The 26,534-nt window shown below is 44.9% G+C and overlaps 1 protein-coding gene across 3 annotated transcripts in view; it reads right to left on the minus strand.

The window, feature by feature from the left end:
* Positions 1–26,534, minus strand: part of LYST (lysosomal trafficking regulator) — an 864,675-nt gene that overhangs the window by 406,054 nt on the left and 432,087 nt on the right. For all 3 annotated transcript variants that reach the window (XM_063917604.1, XM_063917602.1, XM_063917605.1), the window contains exons 17-18: positions 16,392–16,565; positions 12,064–12,213 (exon numbers count right to left, since the gene is read on the minus strand). In XM_063917604.1, coding sequence (XP_063773674.1) covers positions 12,064–12,213; positions 16,392–16,565 — 324 coding nt within the window. The remainder of the gene's footprint in view (positions 1–12,063; positions 12,214–16,391; positions 16,566–26,534) is intronic.

The raw sequence follows: 26,534 nt of genomic DNA on the forward strand, positions 1-26,534 counted from the left end.
TTGGCCAAATTCTTATAGCCACTAGGGTTGCAAGTACTCAATATTTAAAGAGATCAGATCATCCTTCCCAACTTAAAACTGTCTCTTCAATTTTACATATCTACAACATGGAAACTCTGGGCTTCAAGTACTGAAAACGCACTTCTCCCACACTTGTAAAAAGGAGTATTTGTTTTGATTATTATGTTTCTCAATAGGCCTCATACACTGGTTCATTGCTCCCTCAGTCCAGTTAACTTCCAACATCTTTATGCTAGGAGTGAGACTAACCATTTTGTGTTGTGTATTGCACTGTATCTGTATAAGTTACCCCTTTTATCCCATACCCCGTTATATTCTTCTATTTGACATGAAAACTTTTAACTATAAATTTTGCATGGCTTGTACTGCTTTATACAGGTTGAGTATCCCATATCCAAATATTCCGAAATACGGAATATTCCGAAATACGGACTTTTTTGAGTGAGAGTGAGATAGTGAAACCTTTGTTTTTTGATGGCTCAATGTACACAAACTTTGTTTAATACACAAAGTTATTAATAATATTGTATTAAATGACCTTCAGGCTGTGTATATAAGGTGTATATGAAACATAAATAAATTGTGTGAATGTAGACACACTTTGTTTAATGCACAAAGTTATAAAAAATATTGGCTAAAATTACTTTCAGGCTGTGTGTATAAGGTGTATATGTAACATAAATGCATTCTGTGCTTAGATTTAGGTTCCATCACCATGATATCTCATTATGGTATCTAATTATTCCAAAATACGGAAAAATCCGATATCCAAAATACCTCTGGTCCCAAGCATTTTGGATAAGGGATACTCAACCTGTATTTAATAAAAATCTATTGAGCAGCCAGATTACTGGGAAACGGACCTGGGGACAGTGAAGGGAGTGTGCTGCCTGGATGCATCCCACAGCTAAACAACAAAGTGATGGTTGGTGTCGTCCAACAACCAGACATCTCAGGGAGGATACTGTAAGTTAAACGGTACAGGCAGTGGAGTAATGTACCCCAGAAGGGAACAGAGATGGGTCAAGGCTGGAAATATAAGACAAGACGACAGCGGCGAGAGTTGACATCTGCTTCCTTGCACCATCAATCTAAGGGGAAGATACTGCGGAGCAAGAGAAAGCTTAGCAGTGGCAGAGCTCAAGAGAAGTGCAACTTGGAGAGAGACTGACACCTGTGATGCTGTGCCTGTAAATCCAATGTTTCCTCCAGAGAGGTACAGAGGTGAGCTGTCCAAAGTACTGATATATTAATACGATAACCAGTGTGCTGCTACCATAATTATGAATAAATATATAAAAAAATAAAATAAAAAAGGGTGCGCTAACAATAGCAGCTGGTATGGGGATGGTAGGACCCCTAGAATAATGTGGACAACAAGATAAAAAAAGATTACCAGCGCTGGCTGATCATGCTAATAATATATGTAAATAACAATCTATATTCCAAAAGGCTTAATAATTAAAATACCACATTTATTTCACATGGAAAAGGATTAATATATAATACGTGAATAAAAAATTCGATAATAAGAATTTACTTACCGATAATTCTATTTCTCGTAGTCCGTAGTGGATGCTGGGGACTCCGTCAGGACCATGGGGGTTTAGCGGCTCCGCAGGAGACAGGGCACAATAATAAAAGCTTTGGGATCAGGTGGTGTGCACTGGCTCCTCCCCCAAGCCTCAGTTAGGATACTGTGCCCGGACGAGCGTGCATAATAAGGAAGGATATTGAATCCCGGGTAAGACTCATACCAGCCACACCAATCACACCGTACAACCTGTGATCTGAACCCAGTTAACAGTATGATAACAACGAAGGAGCCTCTGAAAAGATGGCTCACAACAAGAATAACCCGATTTTTGTAACAATAACTATGTACAAGTATTGCAGACAATCCGCACTTGGGATGGGCACCCAGCATCCACTACGGACTACGAGAAATAGAATTATCGGTAAGTAAATTCTTATTTTCTCTAACGTCCTAAGTGGATGCTGGGGACTCCGTCAGGACCATGGGGATTATACCAAAGCTCCCAAACGGGCGGGAGAGTGCGGATGACTCTGCAGCACCGAATGAGAGAACTCCAGGTCCTCCTCAGTCAGGGTGTGCCCCTGACCAAGTAGCAGCTCGGCAAAGTTGTAAAGCCGAGACCCCTCGGGCAGCCGCCCAAGATGAGCCCACTTCCTTGTGGAATGGGCTTTTACTGATTTTGGCTGTGGCAAGCCTGCCACAGAATGTGCAAGCTGAATTGTACTACAAATCCAGCGAGCAATCGTCTGCTTAGAAGCAGGAACACCCATCTTGTTGGGTGCATACAGGCTAAACAACGAGTCAGATTTTCTGACTCCAGTCGTCCTGGAAACATATATTTTCAGGGCCCTGACAACGTCAAGTAACTTGGAGTCCTCCAAGTCCCTAGTAGCCGCAGGTACCACAATAGGTTGGTTCTTGTGAAAAACAGAAAACACCTTAAGGAGAAATTGAGGACGAGTCCTCAATTCGGCCCTGTCAGAATGAAAATTAAGTAAGGGCTTTTATATGATAAAGCCGCCCATTCTGACACACGCCTGGCTGAAGCCAGGGCTAATAGAATCTTCACCTTCCATGTGAAATATTTTAATTCCACAGTGGTGAGTGGATCAAACCAATGTGACTTTAGGAAACTCAAAACAACATTGAGATCCCAAGGTGCCACTGGGGGCACAAAAGGAGGCTGTATATGCAGTACCCCTTTTACAAACGTCTGAACTTCAGGCACTGAAGCCAGTTCTTTCTGGAAGAAATTCGACAGGGTCGAAATTTGAACCTTAATGGACCCTAATTTTAGGCCCATAGACAGTCCTGTTTTCAGGAAATGTAGGAAACGACCCAGTTGAAATTCCTCTGTAGAGACCTTCTTGGCCTCACACCACGCAACATATTTTCGCCAAATGCGGTGAAAATGTTTTGCGGTTACATCCTTCCTGGCTTCGACCAGGGTAGGGATGACTTCATCTGGAATGCCCTTTCAGGATCCGGCGTTCAACTGCCATGCCGTCAAACGCAGCCGCGGTAAGTCTTGGAACAGACAAGGCCCCTGCTGGAGCAGGTCCTTTCTTAAAGGTAGAGGCCACGGTTCTTCCGTGAGCATCTCTTGAAGTTCCGGGTACCAAGTCCTTCTTGACCCATCCGGAACCACGAGTATCGTTCTTACTCATCTCCTTCTTATGATTCTCAGTACTTTTGGTATGAGATGCATAGGAGGGAACACATACCCTGACTGGTACACCCACAGTGTTACCAGAGCGTCCACCGCTATTGCCTGAGGGTCCCTTGACCTGGCGCAATATTTGTCTAGTTTTTTGTTCAGGCGGGACGCCATCATGTCCACCTTTGGTTTTTCCCAACGGTTTACAATCATGTGGAAGACTTCCCGCTGAAGTCCCCACTCTCCCGGGTGGAGGTTATGCCTGCTGAGGAAGTCTGCTTCCCAGTTTTCCACTCCCGGAATTAACACTGCTGAGAGTGTTATCACATGATTTTTCGCCCAGCGAAGAATCCTTGCAGTTTCTGCCATTTCCCTCCTGCTTCATGTGCCGCCCTGTCTGTTTACGTGGGCGACTGCCGTGATGTTGTCCCACTGGATCAATACCGGCTGAACTTGAAGCAGAGGTCTTGCTAAGCTTAGAGCCTTGTAAATTGCCCTTAGCTCCAGTATATTTATGTGGAGAGAAGTCTCCAGACTTGATCACACTCCCTGGAAATTTTTTCCTTGTGTGACTGCTCCCCAGCCACTCAGGCTGGCATCCGTGGTCACCAGGACCCAGTCCTGAATGTCGAATCTGCGGCCCTTTCATAGATGAGCACTCTGCAGCCACCGCAGAAGAAAACACCCTTGTCCTTGGAGACAGGGTTATCCGCTGATGCATCTGAAGATGCGATCCGGACCATTTTCCCAGCAGATTCCACTGAAAGGTTCTTGCGTGAAATCTACCGAATGGGATCGCTTTGTAAGAAACCACCATTTTTCACAGGACCCTTGTGCAATGATGCACTGATACTTTTCCTGGTTTTAGGAGGTTCCTGACTAGCTCGGATAACTCCCTGGCCTTCTTCTCCGGGAGAGAACATCCTTTTCTGGACTGTGTCCAGAATCATTCCTAGGAACATTAGACGTGTCGTCGGAAAAAGCTGCGATTTTGGAATATTTAGAATCCACTCGTGCTGTCGTAGAACTACTTGAGATAGTGCTACTCCGACCGCCAACTGTTCTCTGGACCTTGCCCTTATCAGGAAAGCGTCCATATTTCTTTTAGGAAGAATCATCATTTCGGCCATTACCATGGTAAAGACCCGGGGTGCCGTGGACAATCCAAACGGCAGCGTCTGAACTGATAGTGACAGTTCTGTACCACGAACCTGAGATACCCTTGGTGAGAAGGGCAAAATTTGGACATGTAGGTAAGCGTCCCTGATATCCAGTGACACCATATCGTCCTGGTTCGCTATCACTGCTCTGAGTGACTCCATCTTGATTTGAACCCTTGTATGTAATTGTTCAAATCTTTTAGATCTCACCGAGCCGTTTGGCTTCAGTACCACAATATAGTGTGGAATAATACCCCTTCCCTTGTTGTAGGAGGGGTACTTTGATTATCACCTGCTGGGAATACAGCCTGTGAATTTTTTTCCCAATACTGCCTCCCTGTCGGAGGGAGACGTTGGTAAAGCAGACTTCAGGAACTTGTGAGGGGAAGACGTCTCGAATTTCCAATGTACACCTGGGATACTACGTGTAGGATCCAGGAGTCCACTTGCGAGTGAGCCCACTGCGTGCTGAAACTCTTGAGATGACCCCCCACCGCACCTGAGTCCGCTTGTATGGCCCCAGCGTCATGCTGCGGACTTGGCAGAAGCTGTGGAGGACTTCTGTTCCTGGGAATGGGCTGCCTGCTGCAGTCTTCTTCCCTTTCCTCTAACCCTGGGCAGATATGACTGGCCTTTTGCCCGCCTGCCTTTATGGGTACGAAAGGACTGAGACTGAAAAGACTGTGTCCTTTTCTGCTGAGATGTGACTTGGGGTAACAAAAGTGGATTTTCCAGCTGTTGCCATGGCCACCAGGTCCGATGGACCGCCCCTTTATACGGCAATACTTCCATGTGCCGTCTGGAATCTGCATCACCTGACCACTGTCGTGTCTATAAACATCGTCTGGCAGATATGGACATCACATCTACTCTTGATGCCAGAATGCAAATATCCCTCTGCGCATCTCGCATATATAGAAATGCATCCTTAAAATGCTCTATAGTCAATAAAATATTGTTCCTGTCAAGGGTATCAATATTTTCAGTCAGGAAATCCGACCAAGCCCCCCCAGCGCTGCACATCCAGGCTGAGGCGATTGCTGGTCGTAGTATAACACCAGTATGTGTGTATATACTTTTTAGGATATTTTTCAGCTTCCTATCAGCTGGCTCTTTGAGGGCGGCCGTATCTGGAGACGGTAACGCCACTTGTTTTTATAAGCGTGTGAGCGCCTTATCCACCCTAAGGTGTGTTTCCCAACTCGCCCTCACTTCTGGCGGGAAAGGGTATACCTCCAATAATTTTCTATCGGAGGAAACCCACGTATCATCACACACTTTAATTTATCTGATTCAGGAAAAACTACAAGTAGATTATTCCCACCCTACATAATACCCTTATTTGTGGTACTTGTAGTATCAGAAATATGTAACACCTCCTTCATTGCCCTTAACATGTAACGTGTGGCCCTAAAGGAAAATACGTTTGTTTCTTCACCGTCGACACTGAAGTCAGTGTCCGTGTCTGTGTCGACCAACTGAGGTAAATGGGCGTTTTTACAAGCCCCTGACGGTGTCTGAGACGCCTGGACAGGTACTAATTTGTTTGCCGGCCGTCTCATGTCGTCAACCGACCTTGCATCGTGTTGACATTATCACGTAATTCCTAAATAAGCCATCCATTCCGGTGTCGACTCCCTAGAGAGTGACATCACCAATACAGGCAATTTGCTCCGCCTCCTCACCAACATCGTCCTCCTACATGTCGACACACACGTACCGACACACAGCACACACACAGGGAATGCTCTGATAGAGGACAGGACCCCACTAGCCCTTTGGGGAGACAGAGGGAGAGTTTGCCAGCACACACCAAAAACGCTATAATTATACAGGGACAACCCCTTATACAAGTGTTTTCCCTTATAGCATTTTCACATATGTAATCATATCGCCAAATAAGTGCCCCCCCTCTCTGTTTTAACCCTGTTTCTGTAGTGCAGTGCAGGGGAGAGCCTGGGAGCCTTCCTCACAGCAGAGCTGAGCAGGAAAATGGCGCCGTGTGCTGAGGAGAATAGGCCCCGCCCCCTAAAACGGCGGGCTCTTCTCCCGGAGTTTGTGAGATCTGGCAGGGGTTAAATACATCCATATAGCCTCAAGGGCTATATGTGATGTATTTTAGCCATAAAAAAGGTATAATACATTTGCTGCCCAGGGCGCCCCCCCCAGCGCCCTGCACCCTCAGTGACCGCTGGTATGAAGTGTGCTGACAACAATGGCGCACAGCTGCAGTGCTGTGCGCTACCTTATGAAGACTGAAAGTCTTCTGCCGCCTGTTTCTGGACCTCTGGACCTCTTCAACTTCGGCATCTGCAAGGGGGGTCGGCGGCACGGCTCCGGGACGAACCCCAGGGTGAGACCTGTGTTCCGACTCCCTCTGGAGCTAATGGTGTCCAGTAGCCTAAGAAGCAAATCCATCCTGCACGCAGGTGAGTTTACTTCTCTCCCCTAAGTCCCTCGTAGCAGTGAGCCTGTTGCCAGCAGGACTCACTGAAAATAAAAAACCTAACTTAAACTTTTATTCTAAGCAGCTCAGGAGAGCCACCTAGATTGCACCCTTCTCGGCCGGGCACAAAAATCTAACTGAGGCTTGGAGGAGGGTCATAGGGGGAGGAGCCAGTGCACACCACCTGATCCTAAAGCTTTTATTATTGTGCCCTGTCTCCTGCGGAGCCGCTAAACCCCCATGGTCCTGACGGAGTCCCCAGCATCCACTTAGGACGTTAGAGAAAATATATGCCACAAGATGTCTGAATTATTTATATATCCACATTTGGCTGTTAGTAGCACTCAAGGGGACTAAAGTCACTGGAGATGTCCATCACTAATCGGTTATTTTTGCATAAAGCCGATAATTTTGCAGATGTGAGGTATTTACCAGTGATCCTGAAAGCAGATAATGTTCACCTGTTGTATAGCTGGGTCGGTTATCCTCTTTGGCATGGAGGATTGGATCCGAAAGGGTGGATGCTGCTAAATGAATGTCCCAAATGGTGTGCACCAGAGTGTCAGGAAAGCCAGTGGTAATGATGAATGTCCGGATAAATTAAATGGCTCAACGCGTTTCGCTGGTTTAGATGATCCAGCTTCCTCAGGAGCAAGTGAGATAGTGGCTAAAGTGAAGCCTTTTTATACCGGATGTAAGTGGCAGTAATTGATTACACATGAGTAAATTACATAAGATTATAATATATAAGCCTTTTGGAAAATTCGTCTAATAGTATATATATTAAAATACCTATTGGTCCCATACACTTAATATAGTCACAAATAATCAAAACGATTTTTCATTAAACAGATACATACTTTTAAAAAGGTATACATGATTCTGTAACGTCCCGATCATGTGACTGTTTAGGTCACGTGATCGGCGCCCCATCCAATGGAGGGATATCATTTGGGTCATGTGATATAACACATGACCATAACAAAGTTGGTTGCTAGGTAGCAGGTCCAAGAGGACTAGGTTCAGAATCATGACATTGAATGGTTACATAACGTCCCAATCACGTGACTGTTTAGGTCACGTGATCGGCGTCTCATCCAATAGAGGGACATCATATGGGTCATGTGATATGGCCCATGAACATAACAGGGTTGGTTGCTAGGTAACAGATCTAAATAGGGCTATGTCCGGGATCGTGACGTAAAAGTCACGTGACCGGACAGACGCCCTTGTAAACTTTTCCCAGCCGTCCTCATCCTCTCGCCGCAAACAGCGGCTAATCACATGACGGACACGTTACCAATTGTTACCACGATGTACCCTGCACTGTGAGTTTACTAAGGTGGAAGTTTTTTTAGAACTGGTGATGTTGCCCATAGCAACAAATCAGATTCTATCTATTATCTTCTAGAAGCAGTTACAGATGGAGCCTCGCTCATCTATACCGTCGATGGCGTTTCTCACGATCACGGAGTCGCAGTGTGCCTGGTCACGGGGTGACGCATAGAGCATAGTGTGACGTATGGCATTACCAGTGAGTGTAATACCAGCAATCATCCACCAGATGTTGCTTTTGAAAATCACCGCAATGCATGCTTAAGGTGTCCAATAAAATACTATAGTGCAAAAATCACCATTGCGCATGAGTGAGGTCTCGATTGAAATACACTATAGTGCAAGAACTATTTAACTGTACCTATCTTTGGTTATGTTGGCCTAGAGGTATCGCAGATGGTTATCATGTACTTCACCATTGTTTGTGTAATAGCGGCTCTATCTGCATCCGAAATGAAATGTTACAGTGTTTTCCAGGAAACACTGTAGCAGAGTATTTTGTATGCAAATACAGTCACAGTCACACAAAGAATATAGGCACGCTGCATTACTTGGCGTCTAAGAAACATTTTCACGGAATAAACTGCAAACAAAAACGATCGGTGCTACTGATTCCCGTCGCGGCATGGTGCGACTTCGAAGGCTGTTTAGAGTGACTGCATCAAGGATGTAAGAGGACACGTCTGTAGATTGGCTCAGCGTCTCCAATGCAAACAAAGAAAAGCACAGTTCAGAGGTCTACACAGCTTGGCATAGTGGTATCACCGATGCTTGCCATGCCCGTGAGCTATGGTTCGAATCCCTCAAAGGACACACTTGTCTTGTATATATCTGTGTAAAGATTAGCATCCAGTTTTTTCCAAATTTGCCAAAACAAGTCATGTCATACTTTGTGAGACATGCACACAGATATAGTCCAAATTTGAAAAAAACTGTAGGTGCTACTTAGTACACACATATACAAGTGTGATTTTTCAAATTACAAAGTCTTATTTTTATGAGACTGAGCAATGGACCATTGCTTTAACACACAGGTTTGCGCCTGTATACACTGCTTTTATTTATGGATTTATTTTGTTGGTCCCGACAGAGAATGAATATTTCTACAGCGTCACTTTACTTACAGTACACTATACACTTCAAGATCCTGATTGACACTCTCCGTGAGACCGTTGGTCTGTGAGTATAACATTACAGTTGTCACTGGCCATTTGCCAGTGCTTGCTTAGAGTACACTATTACAGTATGATTAATGTACTGTACTGTATAGCCATCCGCCGCTATTCGCTCTACAGTACTGGATTAGTGAAGCAATAGCCACCCAGTGGTGAAGATGTATATTACATGCTGTGTATGCTGTCGCACATCGACGAGCCTCTCCGTGCAACACCTCAACAACCTGAGCTATAGCTAAGGCGCGACAAATACTCAGTTTAGGCAGCAAAACTGCAACGATGAGGGAAGCTCCATCTGTATATAAATGTTAAGTAGAATCTGATTGGTTGCTATGAGCAAAATCACCAGTTTTAAAAAAAACTCCCACCTTAGTAAATTTACCCCAGGAGTTCAGTTTCTATTCAGATTATAGACTACATTTGATGTTTATGTGATTATTGGTCTTAATAAATTTGTACTTTTACTAACTGTGTGTGTCTTTAAGATTTCCTGAGTGCAACACCAGCACTTAGCTATTTATTTTACAGTTTGTCCTTTTTTTAATGGCAGAAGGCGTTGCTTACCAAGTTAACCTGATTGTCAGTTCATTTGGGCCCCTAGATATTCTTGTTTACTGCTTTCTGAATGTAGGGCCTCATTGAGGTTCAGTAGTAGATTCTGCTAAATAGTAGAATCTATTACTGCTTCCTATTGCATGATGGGTTTCACCCAGCACAAGGCAAGACCACCCATCATTACTTGTTTGTGATTTTCTGACATTTGCATCCCTTACTGAATAAAGGCCCTAGGTCTGTAGATTAAAGTCACCAATTTAATGCCAGTCCAGTTTTTTATTTACTGGTATATACCTACACTAAAAATCAGGTGTTGTCAAAATGACATAACCTCTACAGGTTTACTGATTATACAAACATTAATATTAAACGTCCAAAAAACAAATGCTTTAAACACAACAAATTCAATATACTACAATTAATCTCATAAATCTGATTTCACTGCCATTTAATACTTTTTTGGCACAAAAGAATAAGCTAGTTTATTAGTACATTTTCACCAGAAAACATTGCACTTTACATTACATTCATAGGACGATACTCAATTGTTTTGAGCCCTAGATCTCTCGCCTAAAGTGACAAGAGATCGCGGGGTACAATTCAATTGTTTGTTTGTTTTTCCACTGATCACACCCATAAAGTTTGGGTTTAGCCACATAAAGCAGCTAAACCCGACCAAAGTGCTGGTGTGCCCAACCGGGTCACTTTTCACACATTTCATCTCACTATCCCCGAGGGTGTGAGCTGAAATGCAGACTCTGGCAGCTCCATTTGGAAGCCAACTAGTGGCTGCCGGTTGCCAAACAACTGAATTCTGACCTTAAAGTCTGGAAACATATGTGATACCCCACAGCTGCCATTTTGGAAAGAAGCCAGTATGATTTTAAAATAAATGTAATTTAAGAAAGAAAAAAAAAACAACTGGAAGAGTGATGGAGCTGTGGAGAGAGGAGAGCTGAGTGGATTCCACTACGTAAGATAAGCAGCTGAGAGGCAGAGAAAAATAATCTAGAGTGGCTGGGACTTGTGCTTCCTAGTTGATCTGATATCTAATTGATCTCCGTTATAGCACATATCGCACCCATAGTATCAGATAAAACTCGGTAATGACTTCTTATTGAATCTGTTGTACGTGTCCTCATACTGTACATCTGGCGTTTTTGTTTCACATATGACACTAGGCGTGACTCAGATGCTCTGTCACAGGAAGTGTTGCATACTCTCTTTTTTTTTTTTCTAAATATTGCATCCTCTTCACATCTCAAAGCCGCCCACAATGTACAAGTAAAGCTATGTTGCTAATTTTGTCCCAGAAGCATCGGTATAACAAATATATGCAGACTAAGAATACATAGCGAAATATGGCTGGAGGTATAGATGCAGCCACTCATATTGGATCATTTCTTAAAGTTTTGCAACTGAGTCAAACAGAAATGTACAAGTACCACAAGCCCCAGTGTTTAGTGTACTCTAGCACTGTAGTTTTGTAACTTCTTGCCATTTTAGGGGTGCGAATAAGATGAAAATGTTGAGAATTAAAAAAAAAAAAAAAAAGATGCTTGACACAGCGAAATCACAAGGACCATGGTGCGCAAAGTGGGGCTATTTAGCATGCCTACAGCAAAACAGGTGTATGAAGACATCTCCATACAACCAATATGCCCTAATAACATTACAAGGGATTACGGATAGCTGGGACACACTTATCCTTTAATATATTTTATTGTAAATAAATATTACCAATATTTCTGAACAGATTATGTTTTCTTCAATGTTAAATATTTAAAATAAAAAAAACTACAATAAAAAGGGACAAGATATAATGCAGGCATTAAATATTATTTGGTTTTAACGAGCGATTGATTAATTTTCAATCCTGTAGGAAAGGAATCTATTTTTTTATCAAGCAGATGTAAAGCAGAAGTAATTGGATGAGTATCAAATTGTCCCAACAGACTATTAAAAACACATAGGGAGTATTCAATTGTTTGAAAAGTCAGTTGGGTGTCTGTTTTTTTCTATCTAATAGACCCGAAAAAACAGACACCCGACTTTTCAAATAATTGAATCCCCCCCATGGAATCAGCTGAAAAGTAACATGAAACAATCACAAATATTTCAGGAAATAAGCAATATGTTATATGCATACCTCTATAAGCAATATGTTATATGCATACCTCTGCCTTTGACCAAATTTTCCAGTCCAGCAGCAAGTGTTCTAGTAATCTGATGTCTTGGATCACAGATGTAGTATCAACATTGAGATGAAATTGTTCATTTTCACTTGTACTGAGTAACCAGTCACCTGTGCATCCTTTAAGAAGAGTCTACAAATAAAAAGAAACCAGTAACAGATACACAGGCAGTAAAATTCATTTCATGAAAATGTATAAAGGACCAAAACATGTTTTCCCCACTACAATACTAGTTCTCTAATATTTTTGATAAAGTGTTAAACTGCTTAGACATCACTGCAACTAATTTAATACACACATACATATAACTACATTTGTGACACATGCAGTAGTTAATATAAATGTTTATTTCAATCAACAATATTGATCACAATGCAATAAACATACATGAGGTGCAATCTAGCCTATAATCCATTTCTAAAAATATATAAGAATAATGTAAGCATTCAATATTAGCTTTATCTTCTCTGTTCAAATGGTGATTGTGGTATGATTACTATATTAAGCACCTAGTCCTTCTATGTTTCCTATCAGGTCCATAACCTTAAGGGTTTTCCATTTTCTAAATTGCAATTGGAAAATTAGGCCTGATTACAATATATTTGTTACTGCACAGCCGCAGAGAAGTGGCTGTGCAATACCGTACATCGTTTGTAGGAAAAAGATGCCTGCTGCCAGCATCTACGAAGCACGCGCATCCCATTCGCTCCCAGCGTGGCGCACCTAGTCGCAGACGGAGTCACGATTAGTGTGGCTCCACCTGTTTGTCCAGGAATTCTGCGTCAGAAAAAGACGATCCTGGACTCGGCATGCCTCAGTTTTGTAGAATGGTCCTGGTCGCCGTTCCTGCTTTGCCCTCAAACTCCGCAGCATGTCAATCATAATGCGGCTGAGGTGGGACTGTGAGCGATCACGCACAATGGGTCCTATATGATATGTACATATTGTAAATTGTCATGTTTACGTACAAATTAGAATCAGGCCCATTGTTGTATACTATTATGGCTCCGTTATACGAATGCTGATTGAAAAGTAATGAGACTGCCTCTGTTTTTCGGTCACATGGGTAGACGTGGCAAAGTTATGCTGGTTATTGTGCAGTTGGATTGCCGTCGTAGATGTGTGATTGAATTTTGTGCTAATGCACACTGAGTGAGAAATAATAATACTACAATCTGATTGAGCAGCTTTCCATTTTGTGCATTGTATTTAGAGAGGCATGGATGGGTCAGCATTAGGAGGGATTGCTGACTCCAGAGTGCCATTGGAGAAGTCAGGGGTATCGCCAGGTAAGCTGGCTCTCAGATTTTGTAGGAGCCATTATCATGTGGCCTTACACTGGGCATTCAGACCCAGACATATATGTAATTATTTATGGGGTGGGTGTGGGGTGCAGTGGCCCCTGTGTCGGTATGGCTGGGCGGCTTCAGGTCGGCACACCCTAACACTTTATTAACACATGATTTTCCCTATCACTTTGTATATATTTTTGTTTTCTTTTAATCGCACTTCACTTACATAGCACTTCTGTGCTTCTTATTAACCCCTATTAACTTTCACTTGTGTGCTGACCTGCGGTAGCCGACCTGTGCCGACGTGATGGGGTCCTGCGCCCCGGACCCATATCTAGTGTTAGGGACCCCCAGTGACGGAGACGCCTTGCCGAACGGCCTGGGGGCTTAACCCTATATCTGCAGATATACGCAACTAAGATCTCCGTATTATCTGACTATTATGTAGTATTATTATTTCTCACTCAGTGTGCATTAGGGAAGACAAATTGTTTTTTCTTACACAGAATTACCCCTCCCTTTTAGCACCTGAGTGACATCACAATCTGATTGAGCAGCTTTCCATTTTGTGCATTGTTTTAATACCATAAGAAGAAATATCTTAACCAACATATGAACATTTCTAATCAAAGTGGCACCTGTTAGTAGTATAGGTAACTGGAGCTATATATTGTATAATGAGAGAATGTAAAATACATGGCCTGAAAGAGTAGGACAGGTAAAGACGATGACTCTTTTTCAGAGGCAATTGTATGTAGCTAAATCAGTCATGGAAAAAAAGGATAATTAACAGTTTTTATTTATAGAGACGCACAACATATGTATCATAGTTCAAGGAGAACCACAGCTCAATTAAAACAAGTATTAAATATAGATAAACTGTAAATACACACCATATAAGTCTGGATCATTAGCCAAGGAAAAAGGTGAATATATTGACAATAAATATCTTCCCAAATGCTCTCTTGAATATCTACATAAGTTACTACTAGTGTGTTGAGGGCTCTAGTGCAGTGAATAATGTAAACCACTTTATAAGATGCAAGTAATGGTTAAAAAAAATTAAAATCAGAAAACTGCATTAAGACAACATGGGCTTCAAATTCAGTTAACGTGGCTTTCAGTTTGAATCTCCAGGCTGCAGAATAGGGAAAAATCCTTAATTTAATGTAAAAATGACAAGTCTGATTGAAGAAAGCATGGGATTCCCCTCCCACTTAATGTATTTAAAGGTTATTAATTAAGGAGATATGGCCAATAAAGAAATTTAATTTCCAACTAAATTTTCTCTAAAAAAAAAACAGAAAAGGTGGGTTAAATAATGTAGGACTATGTTGAGGTGTCATATTAATGGAAATTAGGAATTTTGAATTTGCAGGTGGAAATTGCAAGAGATTTTTTAACCAATATTTTACAAACTTATATACACATCATTAAAAATCACTAAAGAGATTTTATTATTTGTTTCTGGCCACTAACAGCATTGTAACACTGACCTGCTAGCATATTTGCCACTTTTTAGGAGTTGATGATTTCCACACTCTTTCAAGCACTTCTCGTAGGTCACACACTGCACAATTAACTAGCAACATTTCCACGATGCCCGCAACTTGCTGTTTGTGATTGAAATATGCAGGTATCGGAAGCAGACTTGACAAAAATATCCCATTATGTGTGTGTTAATGTAACATGGGACTACTTAGTGGGACATGTACTAAGAAGTGATAAAAGTGGAGAAGTGAGCCAGCGGAGAAGTTGCCACTGGCAACTAATCAGCTGCTCTGTATACTTTTATAGTATGCAAATTATAAATATTACATCAATGCTGATTGGTTGCCATGGGCAACTTTTCCACATGCTCACTTCTCCACTTGTATCACGGTTTGGTGCATCTCCCCCTAGGGGTCTATTTACCAAGCCTTGTATAGAGATAAAGTGGACAGAGGTAAAGTACCAGCCAATCAGCATCTAATTGCCATGTCACAGGCTGGGTTTTAAAAAGAGACAGTTAGAATCCGGAAGGCTGGTACTTTATCTTTGTCCACTTTATCTCCATCTAATGGCCCATACACACGGTGAGATTCGGGCTATGCCCGATTCTCACTATGCGACAGGGGCTAGGTCGGCACACAGTCAATATCGCAAGCACACTAATTATGTGCTTGCGATACGGACTATGTGCGATTTTGGCTAAGTGTCAATTTTGACTATCTCTTCTATAGAGATAGTCAAAATTTACTTGCCTGCACAGTCTATCTATTCTTACGATGCCAACCACGCAGTACTGCGCATCGGCATCGAATCGGTATCGCAAGGTGACTTTCACTAACTTTTCTTACGATTTTGACTATATAGTCAAAATCGTAAGAAAAAAATCTCACCGTGTGTACACACCATAAGGTTAAGTAAGTAGACCCCTAAATACTTTCCTAGTTAGGCATATACTTCAGGCATCATCACAGATTCAAACTGCTACAGATGTGTCCTCATACATTTGGCCTCAATATGCATCCTAGTCGCAACGTGATGCTACTAGGAAGCACCAGGAGATTGTGCGGCATAATTTTACATGTGACGCTAGTATATCTGAGTGTGTTTGAGTCTGTATACGAAGCACATCAGAACTTGGCATGGTTAAAAACTGCAGCTACTGCATCATGCGCCTTCATATACAGATTCAGGGACTCAGTCACACACAGATATGCAAGTGTAACATGTCAATTTAATCAGCACAGTCTCCTGGTGTGTCCTAGTAGCAGCACATTGCGAATTAAGACGCATTTTTTGTTTTAAAAAAAAGATGTCCAGTGTTAGCAGAGTCTCACAGGAACTGGCGCGACGAGAGTGTGTTTGTAGCAACTGCAGCAATGATGTATGAGGGCTCATCTGTACATTAGCTTAAACTGTAAATTCTTTAGTTTTAGTACAGTTTACTTACACATTGATCTACATTTATATTTAAACTTTGTTACTAAAACACAAAATGCTCTAATACAATGGTTCATTCTTTGTACATACCTTTAGCATATGATATCCCACAATACAGTTAGGTCTTAAAAAGACTTGGTGTATCATTGAGTAAATATCGCAGTTTTCACTCTCTTGTATTCTCTGTTGGTCATATTTTGTGAGAGACAATATTGTTTGTAATCCCAATGACTGCGTCTTTTCACAGTTGCTGATCTCCACAATCTAAAACATATCATTGTATTAAAAATGTATACTATTAATAAGCTGTTTAACAAAAAAAAAATATTATTATTATGAAGATTATTATTAATAATGATAATAATAAGAATTTACGAACCGGTAATTCTATTTCTCGTAGTCCGTAGTGGATGCTGGGGACTCCGTAAGGACCATGGGGAATAGACGGGCTCCGCAGGAGACTGGGCACTCCAAAGAAAGATTACGTACTATCTGGTGTGCACTGGCTCCTCCCTCTATGCCCCTCCTCCAGACCTCAGTTAGGGAAACTGTGCCCGGAAGAGCTGACATTACAAGGAAAGGATTTTGGAATCCAGGGTAAGACTCATACCAGCCACACCAATCACACCGTACAACTCGTGATAACCATACCCAGTTAACAGTATGAACAACAACTGAGCATCACTCAACGGATGGCTCATAACAATAACCCTTTATTAAGCAATAACTATATACACGTATTGCAGAAAGTCCGCACTTGGGACGGGCGCCCAGCATCCACTACGGACTACGAGAAATAGAATTACCGGTGAGTAAATTCTTATTTTCTCTAACGTCCTAAGTGGATGCTGGGGACTCCGTAAGGACCATGGGGATTATACCAAAGCTCCCAAACGGGCGGGAGGGTGCGGATGACTCTGCAGCACCGAATGAGCAAACACAAGGTCCTCCTCAGCCAGGGTAGGTATCAAACTTGTAGAACTTTGCAAAAGTGTTTGAACCCGACCAAGTAGCCGCTCGGCAAAGCTGTAAAGCCGAGACCCCTCGGGCAGCCGCCCAAGAAGAGCCCACCTTCCTTGTGGAATGGGCTTTCACTGATTTTGGATGCGGCAATCCAGCCGCAGAATGAGCCGGCTGAATCGTGCTACAGATCCAGCGAGCAATAGTTTGCTTTGAAGCAGGAGCACCCAGCTTATTGGGTGCATACAGAATAAACAGCGAGTCAGTCTTCCTGACTCCAGCCGTTCTGGAAACATATATTTTCAAAGCCCGGACTACGTCCAGCAACTTGGAGTCCTCCAAGTCCCGAGTAGCCGCAGGGACCACAATAGGTTGGTTCAAATGAAACGATGATACCACCTTAGGGAGAAATTGGGGACGAGTCCGCAATTCTGCCCTATCCATATGGAAGATCAAATAAGGGCTTTTACATGACAAAGCAGCCAATTCTGATACACGCCTCGCCGATGCTAAGGCCAACAGCATGACCACTTTCCACGTGAGATACTTTAGTTCCACGGTCTTAAGTGGTTCAAACCAGTGGGATTTCAGGAAATCCAACACAATGTTAAGATCCCAAGGTGCCACTGGTGGCACAAAAGGGGGCTGAATTTACAAACGTCTGAACCTCAGGCAGTGAAGCCAGTTCTTTTTGAAAGAAAATGGATAGGGCCGAAATCTGGACCTTTATGGATCCTAATTTCAGGCCCATAGTCACACCTGACTGTAGGAAGTGCAGAAATCGACCCAGCTGGAATTCCTCTGTAGGGGCCATCCTGGCCTCACACCAAGGAACATAACTTCGCCCTATACGGTGATAATGCTTAGCTGTTACATCCTTCCTAGCTTATATCAGCGTAGGAATCACTTCATCCGGGATGCCCTTTTCCGTTAGGATCCGGCGTTCAACCACCATGCAGCCAAATGCAGCCGCGGTAAGTCTTGGAAAAGACAGGGCCCCTGTTGCAACAGGTCCTGTCTGAGAGGCAGAGGCCATGGGTCCTCTGTGATCATCTCTTGTAGTTCTGGGTACCAAGTCCTTCTTGGCCAATCCGGAACGATGAGTATTGTTCTCACTCCTCATTTTCTTACTATTCTCAGTACCTTGGGTATGAGAGGAAGAGGAGGGAACACATATACCGACTGGAACACCCAGGGTGTCACTAGCGCGTCCACAGCTATCGCCTGAGGGTCCCTTGACCTGGCGCAATATCTTTTTAGCTTTTTGCTGAGGCGGGACGCCATCATGTCCACCTGTGGCAGTTCCCATCGATTTGCAATCTGTGTGAAGACTTCTTGATGAAGTCCCCACTCTCCCGGGTGGAGGTCGTTTCTGCTGAGGAAGTCTGCTTCCCAGTTGTCCACTCCCGGAATGAACACTGCTGACAGTGCTTGTACGTGAATCTCCGCCCAACGAAGAATCTTTGTGGCTTCTGCCATCGACACCCTGCTTCTTGTGCCGCCGTGGCGGTTTACATGGGCGACCGCCTTCATGTTGTCTGACTAAATCAGCACTGGTTGGTCTCGAAGCAGGGGCTCCGCTTGACTCAGGGCGTTGTATATGGCCCTTAGTTCCAGTATATTTATGTGCAGACAAGTCTCCTGACTTGACCACACCCCTTGGAAGTTTCTTCCCTGAGTGACTGCCCCCCATCCGCGGAGGCTTGCATCCGTGGTCACCAGAACCCAGTCCTGTATGCCCAACCTGCGGCCCTCGAGAAGATGAGCACTCTGCAGCCACCACAGAAGAGACACCCTGGCCCTCGGGGACAGGGTGATCAGCAGATGCATCTGAAGATGCGATCCGGACCACTTGTCCAACAGATCCCACTGAAAGATCCTCGCATGGAACCTGCCGAAGGGAATGGCTTCGTATGAGGCCACCATCTTTCCCAGGACTCGCGTGCAGTGATGCACCGACACCTGTTTTGGTTTTAGGAGGTCCCTGACCAGAGTCACTAACTCCTGGGCCTTCTCCTCCGGGAGAAACACCTTCTTCTGTTCTGTGTCCAAAATCATACCCAGGAAGGGCAGACGCGTCGTAGGAATCAGCTGCGACTTTGGAATATTCAGAGTCCAGCCGTGCTGTTGCAACACTTCTTGAGAGTGTGCTACGCTGATCAACAACTGCTCCCTGGACCTCGCCCTTATGAGGAGATCGTCCAAGTACGGGATAACCGTAACTCCTTGCTTCCGAAGGAGTACCATCATTTCGGCCATTAACTTGGTAAATACTCTCGGTGCCGTGGACAGACCAAACGGCAACGTCTGGAATTGCTAATGACAGTCCTGTACCACAAACCTGAGGTACTCCTGGTGAGGTGGATAAATGGGGACATGCAAGTAAGCATCCTTGATGTCCAGAGATACCATAAAATCCCCCTCTTGCAGGCTTGCAATGACCGCTCTGAGCGATTTCATTTTGAACTTGAATTTTTTCATATAAATGTTCAAGGATTTTAAATTCAGAATGGGTCTTACCGAACCGTCCGGTTTCGGTACCACAAACAATGTGGAATAGTAACCCCTTCCCTGTTGAAGGAGGGGGACCATTATTATCACTTGCTGGAGGTACAGCTTGTGAATTGCCGCCAGGACTACCTCCCTTTACGTGGGGGAAGCTGGCAAGGCTGATTTTAGGTAACGGTGAGGGGGAGTCACTTCGAACTCCAGCTTGTATCCCTGAGATACAATTTGTATAGCCCAAGGATCCACCCGTGAGCGAACCCACTGGTTGCTGAATTTTCGGAGACGCGCCCCCACCGCTCCTGGCTCCGCCTGTGGAGCCCCAGCGTCATGCGGTGGACTTAGTGGAAGCCGGGGAGGGCTTTTGTTCCTGGGAACTAGCTGCATGGTGCAGCTTCTTTCCTCTACCCCTGCCTCTGGCAAGAAAGGATGCACCTCTGACCTTCTTGCTTCTCTGAGAACGAAAGGACTGCATTTGATAATACGGTGCTCTTAGGCTGTGAGGAAACCTGAGGCAAGAAAGTTGACTTTCCAGCTGTCGCTGTGGACACAAGGTCCGAGAGGCCGTCCCCAAACAATTCCTCACCCTTATAAGGCAAAACCTCCATGTGTTTTTTAGAATCGGCATCCCCTGTCCATTGCCGAGCCCATAAGACCCTCCTGGCAGAAATGGACATTGCATTAATTCTAGAGCCCAGCAGGCAAATGTCCCTCTGAGCATCCCGCATATATAAGACGGCGTCTTTTATATGGCCCAGGGTTAGCAAGACAGTATCCCTGTCCAGGGCATCTATGTCCTCTGACAGAGTATCTGTCCATGCTGCTACAGCGCTACACATCCAGGCTGAAGCAATAGCTGGTCTCAGTAGAGTACCAGAGTGTGTATACACTGACTTCAAGATAGCTTCCTGCTTCCTATCCGCAGGATCCTTTAGGGCGGACGTATCCTGAGACGGCAGGGCCACCTTCTTAGATAAGCGTGTCAGCGCCTTGTCTACCCTAGGGGAGGATTCCCAACGTAACCTGTCCGTTGGCGGGAAAGGGTACGCCAGCAGTAATTTTTTGGAAATCACCACTTTCTTATCAGGGGAACTCCACGCTTCTTCACATAACTCATTTAATTCATGTGACGGGGGAGAAGTCACTGCCTGCTTTTTCTCCCCAAACATATACACCCTCTTGTCAGGAACAGGGTTAACCTCTGAAATGTGCAATACATCTTTCATTGCAATAATCATGTAGCGGATGGCCTTGGTCATCTTAGGCTGTAATTGTGCCTCATCATCGTCGACACTGGAGTCGGACTCCGTGTCGGCATCTGTGTCAACCATCTGAGATAGTGGGCGCTTTTGAGACCCTGACGGCCTCTGAGTCGCCTGGGCAGGCCCGGGTTGAGACCCCGGCTGTCCCAAGGCTGCAGCGTCATCAAACCTTTTATGCAAGGAGCTTACATTATCATTTAAGACCTTCCACATATCCATCCAATCAGGTGTCGGCGGCGACACCACATTTATCCGCACTTGCTCCGCCTCCACGTAACCCTCCTCATCAAACATGTCGACACAGCCGTACCGACACACAGCAGACACACAGGGAATGCTCTGACTGAGGACAGGACCCCACAAAGGCCTTTGGGGAGACAGAGAGAGAGTATGCCAGCACACACCACAGCGCTATATAACCCAGGGATATTCACTATAATAAGTGATTACCCAATAGCTGCCGATTTTATGTCTTTCGCGCCTAAATTTATGTGCCCCCCCTCTCTTTTTTACCCTTCTTGTACCTGGATACTGCAGGGGAGAGCCTGGGGAGCGTCCTTCCAGCGGAGCTGTGAAGAGAAAATGGCGCTGGTGTGCTGAGGAAGAAGGCCCCGCCCCCTCAGCAGCGGGCTTCTGTCCCGCTTCTGTGTGAAAAAAATGGCGGGGGTTTTTACATATATACAGTGCCTGACTGTATATATGTATGTTATGCCAAAAAGGTACATCAATTGCTGCCCAGGGCGCTTCCCCCCCCCCCCCCAGCGCCCTGCACCCTACAGTTACCGGAGTGTGAAAGTGTGCTGGGAGCAATGGCGCACAGCTGCGGTGCTGTGCGCTACCTTAAATGAAGACAGGAGTCTTCAGCCGCCGTTTTCGCCGTCTTCAAGCTTCTGTTCTTCTGGCTCTGCGAGGGGGACAGCGGCGCGGCTCCGGGAACGGACGATCGAGGACAGATGCCTGTGTTCGAACCCTCTGGAGCTAATGGTGTCCAGTAGCCTAAGAAGCGCAACCTAGCTGTAGACAGGTAGGTTTGCTTCTCTCCCCTCAGTCCCTCGTAGCAGTGAGTCTGTTGCCAGCAGAAGCTCACTGAAAATAAAAAACCTAACAAATACTTTCTTTTACTAGCAGGCTCAGGAGAGCCCACTAGGAGCACCCAGCTCTGGCCGGGCACAGATTCTAACTGAGGTCTGGAGGAGGGGCATAGAGGGAGGAGCCAGTGCACACCAGATAGTACCTAATCTTTCTTTAGAGTGCCCAGTCTCCTGCGGAGCCCGTCTATTCCCCATGGTCCTTACGGAGTCCCCAGCATCCACTAGGACGTTAGAGAAAATGCAAATACAATTATATAAATGCACTTTTAAACAATTTATAGTTCACAAATAGTATTTAAAGTACTACTGTAGCAACCCTGTTAGGAGATAACAGATACAGTAGATATACCGTAGAGAGATATACTGGAAGGTCAAATGGCTTCTGACAAAAACTGCAAATTATACTTACAAAAATTCATTTTCTTTGAAATAATTCATGGCAGCCCTTACTATGGGTTGTATTCCTCTCTCTCTCAAGCTAGACAGGAGGTTTTTTATAGGATCTGCCCCGCATCATTGCGCTCCTCCCCTTCCTCCCTGTCTTTTGACTGTCTCCATATTAGAGCTCCTAGAAAAAACAACAACATGGAGGGCAACTCATGGGCTGCAATTAAGTATTTCAAAGAAACAGAATTATCTTAAGTATAATTTGCCGTTTTCGTTTTCTTACTTCATGGCAGCACTTACTATGGGATATTCCAAAGCATAAAATATGGGAGGGACAAAAATAAATCACAAACTAGCAATCATGCTTTAATAAAAAAATGTATGCCAAGACCTGTCATAGGACTTGATCCCCAAAGTGGGCGCTAGCGAAGTCTAAAGCATAATGTCTGGAAAAGGTATGCACTGATGACCATGTGGCAGCCGCACAGATATCCTTAAATCGACACCTGGCCGACGTAACTAAAACTGCCCTTGTCGAGTGTGCCTGATGTTCTCTGGAACCTTACGACCATTCTACTTGTACACGAATCACATCTTTAATCCATCTTGCAATGGTTTGTTTTATTGGCGCACAACCTTTCCATGCTCCTACTGGTATGACAAAAAATAAGATTATAAACCTACCGGTAAATCTTTTTCTCCTAGTCCGTAGATGATGCTGGGGACTCCGTAAGGACCATGGGGATAGACGGGCTCCGCAGAGACATGGGCACTAAGAAAGAACTTTAGGTATGGGTGTGCACTGGCTCCTCCCTCTATGCCCCTCCTCCAGACCTCAGTTAGAGAAACTGTGCCCAGAGGAGACGGACAGTACGAGGAAAGGATTTGTTAATCCAAGGGCAAGATTCATACCAGCCCACACCATTCACACCGTATAACTAGGAATATATGAACCAGTTAACAGTATGAAACAACACAGCATCAGACCGAGACTGATGAAAACTGTAACATAACCCTTATGTAAGCAAAAACTATATACAAGTCTTGCAAAAGTAGTCCGCACTTGGGACGGGCGCACAGCATCCTCTACGGACTACGAGAAAAAGATTTACCGGTAGGTTTAAAATCTTATTTTCTCTTAAGTCCCAGAGGATGCTGGGGACTCCGTAAGGACCATGGGGATTATACCAAAGCTCTCAAATGGGCGGGAGAGTGCGGATGACTCTGCAGCACCGACTGAGCAAACATGAGGTCCTCCTCAGCCAGGGTATCAAACTTGTAGAACTTTGCAAAGGTGTTTGAACCCGACCAAGTAGCAACTCGGCACAACTGCAATGCCGAGACCCCTCGGGTAGCCGCCCAAGAAGAGCCCACCTTCCTAGTGGAATGGGCCTTAATCGATTTTGGTAACGGCAATCCAGCTGTTGAATGAGCCTGCTGAATCGTGTTACAGATCCAGCGAGCAATAGTCTGCTTTGAAGCAGGAGCGCCAACCTTGTTGGCAGCATACAGGACAAACAGTACTTCTGTTCTTTCTGACCCTAGCCGTTCTGGCTACGCACATCAAGGGACTCGGAATCCTCCAAGTCTTGTGTAGCCACAGGCACCACAATAGGTTGGTTCATATGAAAAGATGAAACCACCTTAGGCAAGAATTGAGGACGGGTCAGCAATTCCGCTCTATCCATATGGAAAACCAGATAGGGGCTTTTATGAGACAAAGCCGCCAATTCCGACACTCGCCTAGCCGAAGCCAAGGCTAAAAACATGACCACTTTCCAAGAGAGATATTTTAATTCCACTGTTTTAAGTGGTTCAAACCAGTGCGACTTACGGAAACTCAACACCACGTTAAGATCCGAAGGCGCCACCGGAGGTACAAAAGGAGGATGAATATGCAGCACCCCCTTCACAAAAGTCTGTACTTCTGGGAGAGAAGCGGATTCCTTCTGAAAGAAAATGGATAGGGCCGAAATCGGAACCTTAATGGAGCCTAATTTTAGGCCCAAATTCACTCCAGTTTGTAGGAAGTGAAGAAAACGGCCAAGATGGAATTCTTCCATAGGAGCATTCCTGGCCTCACACCAAGAAACATATTTTCTCCATATTCGGTGATAATGTGTAGATGTCATGTCCTTCCTAGCCTTTATCAGAGTAGGAATGACCTCATCCGGAATGACCTTTTCCGCTAGGATCCGGCGTTCAACCGCCATGCCGTCAAACGCAGCCGCGGTAAGTCTTGGAACAGACAGGGCCCCTGTTGTAACAGGTCCTGTCTTAGAGGAAGAGGCCACGGATCTTCTGTGAGCATTTCCTGTAGATCCGGATACCAGGCCCTTCGCGGCCAATCTGGAACAATGAGAATTGTCTGTACTCCTCTCATTCTTATTATTCTCAACACCTTGGGGATGAGAGGAAGAGGAGGAAATACATAGACCGACTGGAACACCCACGGTGTCACTAGGGCGTCCACTGCCACCGCCTGAGGGTCTCTTGACCTGGCGTAATACCTTTTTTGTTTAGGCGGGACGCCATCATGTCTATCTGGGGCAGGCCCCACTGACTTGCAATCTGTGCGTAGACTTCCTGATGAAGTCCCCACTCTCCTGGATGTAGATCGTGTCTGCTGAGGAAGTCTGCTTCCCAGTTGTCCACTCCCAGAATGAACACTGCTGACAGTGCGCCTACATGATTTTCCGCCCAGCAAAGAATTCTGGTGGCTTCCGCCATTGCCACTCTGCTCCTTGTGCCACCTTGGCGGTTTACATGAGCTACTGCGGTAATGTTGTCTGACTGGATCAGAAGCGGTAGGTCGCGAAGCAAAGTCTCCGCTTGACGAAGGCCGTTGTATATGGCCCTCAGTTCCAGGACGTTAATGTGGAGACAAGTCTCTTGACTTGACCAAAGACCTTGGAAGTTTCTTCCCTGTGTGACTGCTCCCCAACCTCGGAGGCTCGCGTCCGTGGTCACCAGAACCCAGTCCTGGATGCCGAATCTGCGACCCTTCAGAAGGTGAGCACTCTGCAGCCACCACAGGAGAGACACCCTGGCCCTGTGGGACACGGTGATCAACTGATGAATCTGTAGATGTGACCCGGACCACTTGTCCAGTAGGTCCCATTGGAAGGTCCTCGCATGGAACCTGCCGAAAGGAATGGCCTCGTAAGATCCCACCATCTTTCCCAGGACTCGAGTGCAGTGATGCACCGACACCTGTTTTGGTTTCAATAGGTCCCTGACCAGAGTCATGAGTTCCTAGGCCTTTTCGATCGGAAGATAAACCCTTTTCTGGGCCGTATTCAGAATCATGCCTAAGAAGGTCAAACGAGTCGTAGGAACCAACTGTGACTTCGGGATATTGAGAAACAAGCCGTGTTGCTGTAACACCTTCAGTGAAAGTGACACGCTGTTCAACAACTGCTCTCGTGATCTCGCTTTTATTAGGAGATCGTCCAAGTATGGGATAATTGTGACACGCTGCTTGCGCAGGAGCACCATCATTTCCGCCATTACCTTGGTGAAAATCCTCGGGGCCGTGGAAAACCCAAACGGCAACGTCTGAAATTGGTAATGATAATCCTGTACCGCAAATCTCAGGTACGCCTGATGAGGTGGATATATGGGAACATGAAGGTATGCATCCTTTATGTCCAGGGATACCATAAAATCCCCCCCTTCTAGGCTGGCGATGACCGCTCTGAGCGATTCCATCTTGAACTTGAACATTTTCAAGTATAGGTTCAAGGACTTTAAATTTAAAATAGGTCTGACCAAACCGTCCGGTTTCGGGACTACAAATAGGGTTGAGTAATACCCCCTCCCTTGTTGAAGCAGGGGAACTTTGACCACCACCTGTTGAAGACACAATTTTTGAATTGCATTTAAAACTATCTCCCTTTCTGGGGGAGAAGCTGGTAGGGCCGATTTGAAAAACCGGCGAGGAGGCACCTCTTCGAATTCCAGCTTGTAACCTTGGGAAACAATTTCTATTGCCCAGGAATCCACCTGTGAGTGAACCCAGATGTGGC

The sequence above is a fragment of the Pseudophryne corroboree genome, chromosome 4 (assembly GCF_028390025.1).
Source record: "Pseudophryne corroboree isolate aPseCor3 chromosome 4, aPseCor3.hap2, whole genome shotgun sequence".
Lineage (NCBI taxonomy): Eukaryota > Metazoa > Chordata > Amphibia > Anura > Myobatrachidae > Pseudophryne > Pseudophryne corroboree.